Source organism: Entelurus aequoreus, linkage group LG22 (genome assembly GCF_033978785.1).
Source record: "Entelurus aequoreus isolate RoL-2023_Sb linkage group LG22, RoL_Eaeq_v1.1, whole genome shotgun sequence".
Classification (NCBI taxonomy): domain Eukaryota; kingdom Metazoa; phylum Chordata; class Actinopteri; order Syngnathiformes; family Syngnathidae; genus Entelurus; species Entelurus aequoreus.
In genome coordinates, this window is record NC_084752.1 from 29,015,885 (window position 1) to 29,029,430 (window position 13,546).

The 13,546-nt window shown below is 46.5% G+C and overlaps 1 protein-coding gene across 1 annotated transcript in view; it reads left to right on the forward strand.

The window, feature by feature from the left end:
• Positions 1 to 1,039: 1,039 nt before the first annotated feature.
• tusc3 (tumor suppressor candidate 3) overlaps positions 1,040 to 13,546 on the forward strand; it is a 199,285-nt gene continuing 186,778 nt past the window's right edge. The window contains exon 1 of the mRNA XM_062033676.1: positions 1,040 to 1,168. Coding sequence (XP_061889660.1) covers positions 1,064 to 1,168 — 105 coding nt within the window. The 5' untranslated portion in view covers positions 1,040 to 1,063. The remainder of the gene's footprint in view (positions 1,169 to 13,546) is intronic.

Consider the following 13,546-nt stretch of genomic DNA (forward strand, 5'->3'; position numbering starts at 1 on the left):
CGACGGCGCGACGAAGGACTTCACCCGATCATCGAGGCGGTCGGCGGTTAGCGTCGGATAGCGCGTCTGCTATCCAAGTCAAAGTCCTCCTGGTTGTGTTGCTGCAGCCAGCCGCTAATACTCCGATCCCACCTACAGCTTTCTTCTTTGCAGTCTTCATTGTTCATTAAACAAATTGCAAAAGATTCACCAACACAGATGTCCAGAATACTGTGGAATTTTGCGATGAAAACAGAGCTGTTTGTGTTGTGATACAATGTGTCCGAATACTTCCGCTTCAACCATTGACATTACGCGCAAACGTCATCATACATAGACGTTTTCAACCGGAAGTTTAGCGGGTAATTTAAAATTGCACTTTATAAGTTAACCCGGCCGTATTGGCATGTGTTGCAATGTTAAGATTTCATCGTTGATATATAAACTATCGGACTGCGTGGTCGGTAGTAGTGGGTTTCAGTAGGCCTTTAATACCTATATGAAAATGGTTATTCATTTTTTACTTATTTAAAATATATTACTTGATTTCTTAATGAATAAAGCCCGAGTATTTATCACAATGTGGATTAAGTATGTCTCTGTATGGTGAATGGCAAATTTCTACCCTCAAGGTACTCAAAGCGCTTTGACACTATTTCCACATTCACCCATTCACACGCACGTTCACACACTCATTCACACACACATTCACACACACACATTCCACACTGATGGCGGGAGCTGCCATGCAAGGCCCTAACCACGACCCATCAGGAGCAAGGGGGAAGTGTCTCGCTCAAGGACACAACAGACGTGACTAAGTTTGTAGAAGCTGGGGATCGAACTAGGAACCCTCAGGTTGCTGGCACGGCCACTCTCCCAACCGTGCCACGCCATCCCTGTATTTGCTGTATTTGCATTAAAAAAACAGCTTAAAACGATGTGTTCAGCAGTGTAATACCACATAGGTGTAAAAAAACTACAATACCCAGGAGTCTTTGCGAAATGTCTTTGCACTGATTGGTCAAACAAGCCTCCAATCATTACCCAGAGACGTGTCTTGCGGCTAAAGCATCTTTCAGTCATGGCGTCTGTTGGGGTGAAATCCGTTGCTAACATGCCGGTTCTTGCTATATTCTTCCTCCTGGTGCTGTGTCTGCCGTCTGGAGGAGGACAAAAGAAGAAGGAGGTACAGCTTTAACCTTCAATGTGTTATTTATTGTAGATAGTATCGTCTTTACAGCGCAGACAATGCAGGTTGATGTGCAGTTGAGCTATTGACTGTCATGTAGATGACAGCACATGTAAATACACAACAATAACTCACATGTGAATATAACTCACTTGCGTGCTGTTTCCCCCCCAAAAAAAATATTCATATTGGGAGCTTTTTGTTTCGCGTGGTTGTGTTGTACATTCTGATTGTAGTAAATAATAAATGTAAGGGGTTGTTAGCTCTGTGCAGCACCTGCAAGTGACAGGCGAATGCCAAGATGATTCATTTTATGATGTGTTGTATTAATGTACATTTTATGGAAGAATACAATCAAATAGCCGCCTTATATGTTGGCATTAAATCTAGTTTGGGTTTTTTGACCAGCAGAAGTGAGTTTTGCTTCTCTGCCATGCACCTTAGTTTGAATGGGCTGTTAAAACCCACCTTCTGTCAGTACATACAGTCCCGTCACCGGCATACTTTATTATTATCTATTTTTGGACAAACAATTTGTAACATATACACTTTAGATACTAAATGTCCTCACATGCCTGCATGTGATTAAATAAAACATCCCTGATGCAATTCAAACAGAAGATGGCGTTAGCTGCCAAAGTAGACTTCTATCTTATTTCTGGTTGTTTGCTGCTCTTAAATATCCATCCATCCATCCATCTTCGTCCGCTTATCCGAGGTCAGGTTGCGGGGGCAGCAGCCTAAGCAGGGAAGCCCAGACTTCCCTCTCCCCAGCTTCTTCGTCGTTGCTCCTTCCCGGGGGATCATGAGGCGTTCCAAGGCCAGCCGGGAGACATACTCTTCCCAACGTGTCCTGGGTCTTCCCTGTGGCCTCCTACCGGTCGGACGTGCCCTAAAAATCTCTCTAGGGAGGTATTCGGGTGGCATCCTGACCAGATGCCCGGACCACCTCATATGGCTCCTCTCGATGTGAAGGAGCAGCGGCTTTACTTTTAGCTCCCCCCGGATGGCAGAGCTTCTCACCTTATCTCTAAGGGAGAGCCTTTCCACCCGGCGGGGGAAACTCATTTCCATCGCTTGTACCTGTGATCTTGTCGTTTCGGTCATAACCCAAAGCTCATAACGATAGGTGAGGATGGGAACGTAGATCGACCGGTGCCTTCCGGCTCAGCTCCTTCTTCACCACAGCGGATTGATGCAGCGTCTACATTACTGAAGACACCGCACCGATCCGCCTATCGATCTCACCATCCACTCTTCCCTCACTCGTGAACAAGACTCCAAGGTACTTGAACTCCTCCACTTGGGGCAAGATCTCCTCCCCAACCCGGAAATAGCCGCTTAAAATGTTTGCGTTACCATTAAAAACTAGTTTGGATAGTTTGAATGGGCTGTTTAAACCCACAGTCTGTGTAATCAGTACATACAGTCCCGTCACTGGCGTACTTTATTATTATTATCAATTTTTGGACAAACAATTTGTTAGTAACATATAAACTTTAGATACTAAATGTCCTCACATGCCTGCATGTGTTTGAATAAAACATCCCTGATGCAATTCAACGATAAGATGGCGTTATCTGCCAAAGTAGACTTCTATCTTGTCTCGGGTTGTTTGCTGCTCCTAAATATCCATCCATCCATCCATGTTCGTCTGCTTATCCGAGGTCGGGTCGTGGGGCCAGCAACTTAAAGGCCTACTGAAATGATTTTTTTTTATTTAAACGGGAATAGCAGATCCATTCTATGTGTCATACTTGATCATTTCGCGATATTGCCATATTTTTGCTGAAAGGATTTAGTAGAGAAAATCGACGATAAAGTTCGCAACTTTTGCTCGCTGATAAAAAAAAGCCTTGCCTGTACCGGAAGTAGCGTGACGCCACAGGAGCTAGTATTCCTCACAATTCCCCATTGTTTACAATGGAGCGAGAGAGATTCGGACCGAGAAAGTGATGATTACCCCATTAATTTGAGCGAGGATGAAAGATTCGTAGATGAGGAACGTTACAGTGAAGGACTTGAGAGACAGTGATGGACGTATCTTTTTTCGCTCTGACCGTAACTTAGGTACAAGCTGGCTCATTGGATTCCACACTCTCCTTTTTTTATTGTGGATCACGGATTTGTATTTTAAACCACCTCGGATACTATATCCTCTTGAAAATGAGAGTCGAGAACGCGAAATGGACATTCAGTGCCTTTTATCTCCACGCCAATACATCGGCGAAATGCTTAAGCTACGAGCTAACGTGATGGCATCGTGCTTTAACTGCATATAGAAACAAAAAATAAAGCCCTGACTGGAAGGATAGATAGAAAATCAACAATACTATTAAACCGTGGACATGTAAATACACGGTTAATGCTTTCCAGGCTGGCGAAGGTTAATAATGCTGTGCTAATGACGCCATTAAAGCTAACTTAGCAACTTAGCAACGGGACCTCACAGAGCTATGCCAAAAACATTAGCTCTCCACCTACGCCAGCCAGCCCTCATCTACTCATCAACACCCGTGCTCACCTGCGTTCCAGCGATCGGCAGAAGGACGAAGGACTTCACCCGATGCGTTTGGCGGCCCGGAGACGTAGGAAGTCAAGGTGAGGTCGGCGGCTAGCGCGGCTAGCGCTCCAACAAAGTCCTCCTGGTTGTGTTGCTGTAGTCCGCTGCTAATACACCGATCCCACCTACAACTGTCTTCTTTGCAGCCTTCATTGTTCATTAAACAAATTGCAAAAGATGTCCAGAATACTGTGGAATTATGAAATGAAAACAGAGCTTTTTGTATAGGATTCTACGGGTACCATAACTTCCGTTACTCGGACTTCGTCACGCGCATACGTCATCATACCGCGACGTTTCAGCTGGATATTTCCCGGGAAGTTTTAAAAGTCACTTTATAAGTTAACCCGGCCGTATTGGCATGTGTTGCAATGTTAAGATTTCATCATTGATATATAAACTATCAGACTGCGTGGTCGGTAGTAGTAGGTTTCAGTAGGCCTTTAAGCTGGGAAGCCCAGACGTCCCTCTCTCCAGCCACTTCGTCCAGCTCCTGCCGGGGGATCCTGAGGTGTTCCCAGGCCAGCCGGGAGAAAAAGTCTTCCCAACGTGTCCTGGGTCTTCCCCGTGGCCTCCTACCGGTCGGACGTGCCCTAAACATCTCGCTAGGGAGGCGTTCGGGTGGCATCCTGATTAGATGCCCGAACCACCTCATCTGGCTCCTCTCCATGTGGAGGAGAAGCGGCTTTACTTTGAGCTCCCTCCGAATGACAGAGCTTCTCACCCTATCTCTAATGGAGAGCCTCTCCACCCGGCGGGGGAAACTCCTTTCCATCGCTTGTACCTGTGGTCTTGTCGTTTTGGTCATAACCCAAAGCTCATGACCATAGGTGAGGATGGGAACGTAGATCGACCGGTAAATTGAGAGTTTTGCCTTCCGGCTCAGCTCCTTCTTCACCACAGCGGATTGATGCAGCGTCCGCATTACTGAAGACGCCGCACCGATCCGTCTGTCGATCTCACGATCCACTCTTCCCTCACTCTTGAACAAGAACAAGACTCCGAGGTACTTGAACTACTCTACTTGGGGAAAGATCTCCTCCCCAACCCGGAAATAGCCGCTTAATATGTTTGCATTACCGTTAAAAACTAGTTTGGATAGTTTGAATGGGCTGTTAAAACCCACATTCTGTGTGTAATCAGTACATACAGTCCTGTCACTGGCATACTTTATTATTATTATCTATTTTTGGACAAACAATTTGTTAGTAACATATAAACTTTAGATACTAAATGTCGTCACATGCCTGCATGTGTTTGAATAAAACATCCCTGATGTAATTCAAACATAAGATGGCGTTATCTGCCAAAGTAGACTTTTATCTTGTTTCTGGTTGTTTCCATGCATCCATTTTCTACCTCTTGTCCCGTTCGGGGTTGCTGCTCTTAAATATGCTTTATCATAATTAAAGTTAAAGTACCACTGATAGTCACACACACACTCTAAGTGTGGTGAAATTAACCTCTGCATTTGACCCATCCCCTTGTTCCACCCCCTGGGAGGTGAGGGGAGCAGTGAGCAGCAGCGGTGGCTGCGCTCGGGAATCATTTTGCTTATTTAACCCCCAATTCCAACCCTTGATGTTGAGTGCCAAGCAGGGAGGGTATGGGTCCCATTTTATAGTCTTTGGTAAGACTCGGCCGGGGTTTGAACCCACGACTTACCGATCTCAGGGCGGACACTCTAACCTACTTACTCTTTAAACTCTAATAATGTGCTCTATCATTGATGTTGTGGTTTGTGAGATTCCAGCTTTGTTTGTCAGTGCAAATATTTCACCACGATGTCTATTTTTTATTTGAAATAATCGCAAAACCTCTTTCTCATCTTCTTTGGGCCTTTGCTCACTTTCCACCTTGTGGTTGTTTTTCTTTGAGCTGTCTCTCTTGACGAGAGATGGATATCTTCACCTCAGAAGCCGATTCGATACGCATCTTGATACATGATCACCGATAAGATACAGTAACGATACAATGAAGCCTCCTGCTGATACGATGCAATACGATTTACCTGTCCACGACGATACGATGCAATGTGATTTACTCCTATTGTAGATACGATTCACTCCTACTCTCAATACAATGCGATTCAAAACAATTTCGTAACGCTACAACATGGACCTTTCAAAGGTGTTCAGTTCAATTAGTTGATTTACGATGCAGTACCATTCAATTCAAGGAATGTTCAAGTCTACATCTAGTGTCTTGCCGCAGAAGCTTAACTCTGCCTTACTCTCTGTTTGAACTTAAAAGTTGCATTTCAACATTGCTTTTTTGTGTGGAGCAAACCAATACACCCATTTAAAAATGACAATGCACTATTTGAAAATGAATTGAAATTGTATTATTAAGCACTCCTTTCTGCTTTTGTTTTGACAAAACATAACTCAATTGTAGAGTGAACTCTCTGCTCTTTTCGCGTTACTTAGAGATTCCACTACATCTGCTTTTACTTTAGTGTAGAGATTGGGTATTTCCTTGTTGGAAAATGACCGTCTTTGGGGTATTTTGTACCTGGTGTCAAAAGCGTTGGCCATGAACCTGAACCCCTCGTTCTCCACAATGCTATATGGTTGCATTCCTTTACATATGAAATATGACACGGCTTTGGTTAGCGCCAGTGATCGGGTGGAACTAGATAGATAGATAGATAGTACTTTATTGATTCCTTCAGGAGAGTTCCCTCAGGAAAATTTAAATTCCAGCAGCAGTGTACAAAATTGAGATTGAATTTAAAAAGTAACAAGTAAAAAGTAAATAATGGCTGTAGAAATGGAAACAAAATAGAAAAATATTACAATAGAATAAACATAAAAAGCAACAATGAGAATAAAAATATAACAGTAAAATAAGAATATAACAAGAGAAACTAGGCAGTAGTGACCTTGTTATGAAAAAGTATTGCATTAGCTGCCAAAGGCTTATTTTGTCCAAAGAACATTGTGATGGTCCTGCTGATATCACTACTAGAGCTTGGCGTGGCTGCATCGGCTTCGGCACAATCCAAACTAGTGGGAATGGGGGAAGCCGCTGAAATATCCACGCGGTGCCCTCTCTTCATTGGTGTAGCTAGGTTTGTCGTGCTACTCACGTATTTGATGAATGCACGGCATTCTTTACATATTGCATGTGTCTTGTCAATCTTAGTCTTTCTTATGAAAACCAAAGTATTTCCATACGTTTGATTTATGCGAGTGTTTGGGAGCATTGAATATCTCATCACCGTCATCGCGTACACTGTTCTGTGCTGCTTCCTCCCGTAACTGAGTTTCCTTCTGTGCCCGCCCCGGAAATACGACAGAGTCAGGGCTGCCAATCAGATCTCACCATAGACCTACATGGATCTCATGGAAAAATAAACAACCAATCCAATCCACATTATTTGAATAGCACATTTAAACAACAACATTTTTTCCAAAGTGCTGCACAAAAATATTAAAAACAAGATTCAAATATTATCCTTAGCTCCACCAATGACTGAATAAAAACAAAATAGAAACAATATAAAAACAATATAAAAATAAACATGATTAAAAACTATTTTAAAGGGTAAAACCAATTAAAACAATAAATTGAAATTTAAATTTAAAAACACAGAGGACCACACAACTCACGTAGTGTTAAAAGCGAGAGAAGAAAAGTGGGTCTTAAGACGAGACTTAAAACACTCCACTGTGGGAGCAGTTGGAACATGGAGGGGCAGAGTGTTCCAGAGCTTAGGGCCAACCACAGAGAAGGCCCTGTCTCCCCTGGTTTTAAGTCTTGTCTTGGGCACCACGAGCTGGAGCTGGCTCTCGGACAGTAGTGTAAATTTGGATGAGGTCCGAGATATAATGAGGTGCCAGTCCATGCAAAGCTTTAAAACCAAACAGCAACATTTTAAAATCAATTCTAAAATGAACAGGGAGCCAGTGCAAAGTCTCAAGAATTGGGGTTATATGCTCGCGTTTCCTGGCCCCTGTTAAAAGTCGTGCTGCCGCGTTCTGGACTAACTGCAACCGGGAGAGAGCTTTTTGGCTAATGCCAGCATAAAGAGCATTGCAGTAGTCCAGGCAACTTGAATTAAAAGCATGCACTACTTGTTCAAAAAGGTTAAACGATAAAAACGGTTTTACTTTTGCTAAAAGACGAAGATGATATAAACACAATTTTCAAACGCCATTGACTTGTTTGTCAAGTTTAAAATCACTGTCTATAGTGACGCCAGGGCTGATGACTTTGGGACGCACATAATTTTGCAATGGTCCCAAGTCAATGAGGGCCGGACCAAAAACTAAAATTTCCGTTTTTCCCTCATTCATCATTAAAAAATTCTGGGCTAACCCAGCCTTGACATCGCATAGACAGTTAAGAAGGGGTGTCAGGGGGCCGTGGCCTTTTGAAATGGGCATATAAATTTGGCAATGGTCTGCATAAAAGTGATAAGATACTCCATGCCTCTTAAAAATCTCTCCAAGAGGGAGAGATTGTACCGAGACTGTATAAAACAAGTTGCTATAACAAGTGATACTGGGCTGAGCAGGAAATAATAGAACATATTAATGTAGATCAAATGCATGAATTTAACTGATACAAAGAGGCAAGAGCCGATGAATCACGAATGTGCCCCTGTTGTTAATTGATGCATGATAGAATGCACCGGTGCAGTCGCATCGCAAGTGGTTGATTCGAACCACCGGTGCGAATCTGTGAATCTGTTCATCCCTACTCTTGACATTCCGCTGTACCAGCCACACACAGGCCACATCACCATTAGCGTGATCTGAGTCACCATCAGGCGAACCGCTCTCATATCCAAGTCTTGTGGAATCACTGTTTGCATATTTTACTCATTAAACAAATCATAGAAGCAACACAATACAAATGTAATCTTTAAAAAACTATTTAATCAATTAATATTTGCAGCCCTATCTAATAGTGTAATGGTGCAAGACGAGTCCATGCCTTTGTCTCCAGCTGGTTCGACTACTGTAATGGGCTTTTCACTGGGCTCTCTACACAAGCTCTAAAGCAGCTGCAGTACATCCAGAATGCTGCTGCTTGAATCCTGACTAGAACCAGGAAAATACCATATTAGTCCAGTGCTGACCTATATGGTACATCTCTGACATGTTAGAATGATATGAACCATCTCAAGCTCTGAGAATATCAGGGTGTGGTCTCCTGCTGGTACCCAGAGTCAATACCAAACACGTTGAGGCTGCGTTTAAGTTTTATGCTCCTAAAATCTAGAATAGTCTTCAGAAGATGTGAGACAGGCCACAACGTTGGCAATGTTCAAATCCAGGCTGAAAACTCTTTTAATTGTGCATATGACAACTGAATGTATTTTATTTACACTCTTGATTTTAATTTTAATTATACTAGCTTTATGATCGGAGCTGAGCCAGAAGGCAAAGCTCTCGGTCTACCGAGCTATCTACATTCCTACTCTCACCTATGGTCATGAAGTGTGGGTAATGACCGAAAGAATAAGATCGCGGATACAAGCGGCCGAAATGAGTTTCCTCAGAAGGGTGGCTGGCATCTCCCTTAGAGATAGGGTGAGAAGTGCAGTCACCCGAGAGAGACTCGGAGTAGAGCCGCTGCTCCTTCGCTTGGAAAGGAGCCAGCTTAGGTGGTTCGGGCATCTCGTGCGGATGCCTCACGAGCGTCTCCCTAGGGAGGTCCTCGTTGCACGTCCCACTGGGAGGAGGCCCCACGGCAGGCCAAGGACCAGATGGGGGGATTACATCTCCTCTCTGGCCTGGGAACGCTTCGGGATTCCCCAGGAGGAAGTCGCAAATGTTGCTCTGGAGAGGGAAGTCTGGGGGTCTTTGCTGGAGCTGTTGTCCCCGCGACCCGATTCCGGATAAGCGGTTGAAGATGGATGGATGGATAGCTTTATGATGATTTTATTTTATGTCTTTAATTTGAATTATGGTTGTTTTTAGGATTATCTAATTTTTAATTTTGCCCTCTTGTAATTTTCTATGAAGCACCTTCAATTGTCCTGTGTACAAAGTGTACTCTGTAAATATACTTACCGTGCCTTGTCTTGCGCAGTTGTCATCCATGGAAGATGGCATGGGTTAAAGTCCTTGCCAGTGTTGAGTCAGGTAGGGCCTCCACCATAAAAACTAAGCAAAAACCAGATCAGAGCCTCTTAGCACTTTACACTGGCTCCCAGTCAGCTAAAGAATAGACTTGAAAGTTCTGCTACTGGTCTATAAATCATTGAATGGTTTAAGTCCAGAAAACTTCCATTAATGCTAAAGGGATATAACACGAGTAAGACTCTGAGATAATGCGGGCTCAGGTTAAAGTTCAAAACAGCATTTTCTGTAAACAAATTGAATCATTTGCCAGTAGAAGTTAAATTAAACTCTTCTATTTTCTCATGCGAAGGATTGATCTCTTTTCAAGCATTTTTTAAATATTTTATTTGCACTGTTTTTATTCTTGTAGTTATTATAGTTCTGTGCTTCTTTTTTTCGCAAGCTCTTTGTTCTTAAGTGCTTTTGAATGTTGCCCTTTTGTATAAAGCACAATAAGCTACCTTGTTGGGATCACATGGGCTCTGCTTGTTGGAGGTTGGCACTACTAGAGTAGTCTGAAATGGACTGTGTTCTGTTTAGATGTTACATGTTTTTATTTTAAACATCTGAGGTCCCTTCTACACTAAGGCGGCTAAGGTTATCCAGGGTAAATCCCACCTAACCTTGTCCTCACACACACAATGGTCGTTTAAGACACCCTCCTCCCCTCCGTCCGCCGGCGCAACGCGACCTAGTACGCATGCGCGGAAAATGTGCACATCATAGTCACCTCCAGTGTTGCTTTGTGTGGAAGTTCTTAAATGTAACTTAACTGAACAATATCCAGTGTTGTGGTATTTCAATTAACTGGAATCCAGTGTGCTGTGGGGCCCTATTATAGTGAATCACACCTGAGACATCATAAATTAATCAAATCTTTAATAAACATGTGAAAGTAAACAATGTGATAAAGAACATTTTACATCAATCAATCTAGGGATCTAGATATCTGGTCAGGACACTCCTCACTCTTTTGCCTTCACCTTCATTGTCCATTCGTTTTTGGTGACTTTATATACTCTGGACCTAGACGTTGAGTCCGCAACATACATGGCGGACAATAACTGATACAGTCTGCTTTGCCAGTCCAAATGCATTCTGTCAAGACTAGGTCTTTGGCGTGGTTTGCTCTCCCGTGGTGCAAAAGAATTGGACCATACGTGGCGTGCAGGTGAGGACATGTTTAATCGTTTAACTCAAACAAAAGGTACAAACAAAAGGCGCTCACAGAGGAGGTAACAAACTTGGCTATGACGAAACAAAAAGCGCGCACAAAGGCGGAAGTAGAAAACTAGACTATGAACATTTAAACAAAAACTTACGTGACAAGGAACTGTGAACATGGCATGAATGTGTGATGTCGCCAGGACGAACAACAGAAACAGAAAAGCCTATATAGTGACATGATAAGTGAAAACAGGTGCGTGACTAACTGTGAACAGGTGCGTGACATGACTGTGAAAACGTGAGACAGGTGTGTGTGAGTCCAAACGTGGAACAGGTGAAACTAATGGTTGCTATGGTGACAAACAAAACCAGGAAGTGAAACAAGGAACTAAGGAAGTGTCCAAAAAACAAAACAGCACATGGCCAAACAAAAACATGAACACAGACATGACAGAACCCCCCCCTTACGGACAGATCCCAGATGTCCAAAAACAAAAAACAGGATCAAGAGTCATGGGAGGGGGGGAGGGGGACATGGCGGTGGGTCGCCAGACCAGGTGTCCCCGAATCCACCGGGGCAGGATCAGGTGGCGGCGACGCGTAGATCGCCGCTGTACCTGACGAGGTGGGCGACCCGGGAATGGCCATATCCATGGCCGATGAGGTGGGCGCACTTGGCGTGGCGGACGACCAGGCTGTGGCCACCTTCGTGGCAGACGAGGAGGCAGGCGCGTCGTCATCATGGCAGGCGGCGAAGTTTGGCGTGGTGCGTCAGGCGGCGAAGCTTGGCGTGGCGCGTCAGGCGGCGAAGCTTGGCGTGGCGCGTCAGGCGGAGAAGCTTGGCGTGGCGGGTCTTGGTCTTGGCGTGGGTCTTGGTCTTGGCGTGGGTCTTGGTCTTGACGTGGGTCTGGGTCTTGGCGAGGGTCTGGGTCTTGGCGAGGGTCTGGGTCTTGGTCTTGGCGAGGGTCTGGGTCTTGGTCTTGGCGAGGGTCTGGGTCTTGGTCTTGGCATGGTTGGTCTTGGACTTGGTCTTGGTGTTGACATGGTTGGTCTTGGACTTGGCGTGGTTGGTCTTGGTGTGGTTGGTCTTGGTCTTGGACTTGGCGTGGCGGTGCTTGGACTTGGTCTTGGTCACTTGGCGGGTCTTGGTCTTGGTCACTTGGCGGGTCTTGGTCTTGGTCACTTGGCGGGTCTTGGTCACTTGGCGGGTCTTGGTCTTGGTCACTTGGCGGTTCTTGGTCACTTGGCGGTTCTTGGTCACTTGGTGGGTCTTGGTCACTTGGCGGTTCTTGGTCTTGGTCACTTGGCGGGTCTTGGTCTTGGCTTTGGTCTTGGCGTGGGGCAGCCACGGGCGGCACTTGGCGGCGTGGGGCAGCCACAGGCGGCACTTGGCGGCGTGGGGCAGCCACGGGCGGCACTTGGCGGCGTGGGACAGCCACGGGCGGCACTTGGCGGCGTGGGACAGCCACGGGCGGCACTTGGCGGCGTGGGACAGCCACGGGCGGCACTTGGCGGCGTGGGGAAGCCACGGGCGGAACTTGGCGGCGTGGGGCAGCCACGGGCGGCACTTGGCGGCGTGGGGCAGCCACGGGCGGCATTGGGCGTCGTGGGGCTGCGACTGGCGGCACTTGGCGTCGTGAAGCTGCGACTGGCGGCACTTGGCGTCGTGAAGCTGCGACTGGCGGCGCTTGGCGTCGTGAAGCTGCGACTGGCGGCACTTGGCGTCGTGAAGCTGCGACTGGCGGCGCTTGGCGTCGTGAAGCTGCGACTGGCGGCGCTTGGCGTCGTGAAGCTGCGACTGGCGGCGCTTGGCGTCGTGAAGCTGCGACTGGCGGCGCTTGGCGTCGTGAAGCTGCGACTGGCGGCGCTTGGCGTCGTGAAGCTGCGACTGGCGGCGCTTGGCGTGGAGCAGGTACTGGCGGCGCTTGGCGTGGAGCAGGTACTGGCGGCGCTTGGCGTGGAGCAGGTACTGGCGGCGCTTGGCGTGGAGCAGGTACTGGCGGCGCTTGGCGTGGAGCAGGTACTGGTGGCGCTTGGCGTGGAGCAGGTACTGGTGGCGCTTGGCGTGGAGCTGGGCGTGGAGCAGGTAGATCTTGGCATGGTCGAAAAACTGGTGGTGGCGGCCGTGCTGGTGGCTGTGGCTTGGCAGGTCGAAAGACAGGTGGTGGGGGTCGTGCTGGAGGCTGTGTCTTGGCGTGACGAAAGACTGGTGGTGGTGGTCGTGCTGGAGGCTGTGGCTTGGCGTGACGATGCTGAGCCACCCCACCTGAACAATTCCCAGCCCTAGCCCCCCCCTCAAGGAGCGGATACCAGACGCGCGCCCTGCAGTCTGGAATCGTTTCTTTGGGTGGGTGGAGGGTGGTCAGGAGGGGGGCAGAATCCTCCCCTCCAAACTGTCCAAAAAGTCTTTCTTTCCCCCCCACCTGGGCTTTTGTGGGTGAAAAAAAAATTTGTGACTTGGGCGTGGCATGAGTCCTGGGGGGCGGGGCATGGAATTTGGGTGGCTTGGATTGAACCGGTAAAGAATTTGGGAAAAAAATCTCCAGGTCTGTGGAGTGCTCCTTGAGC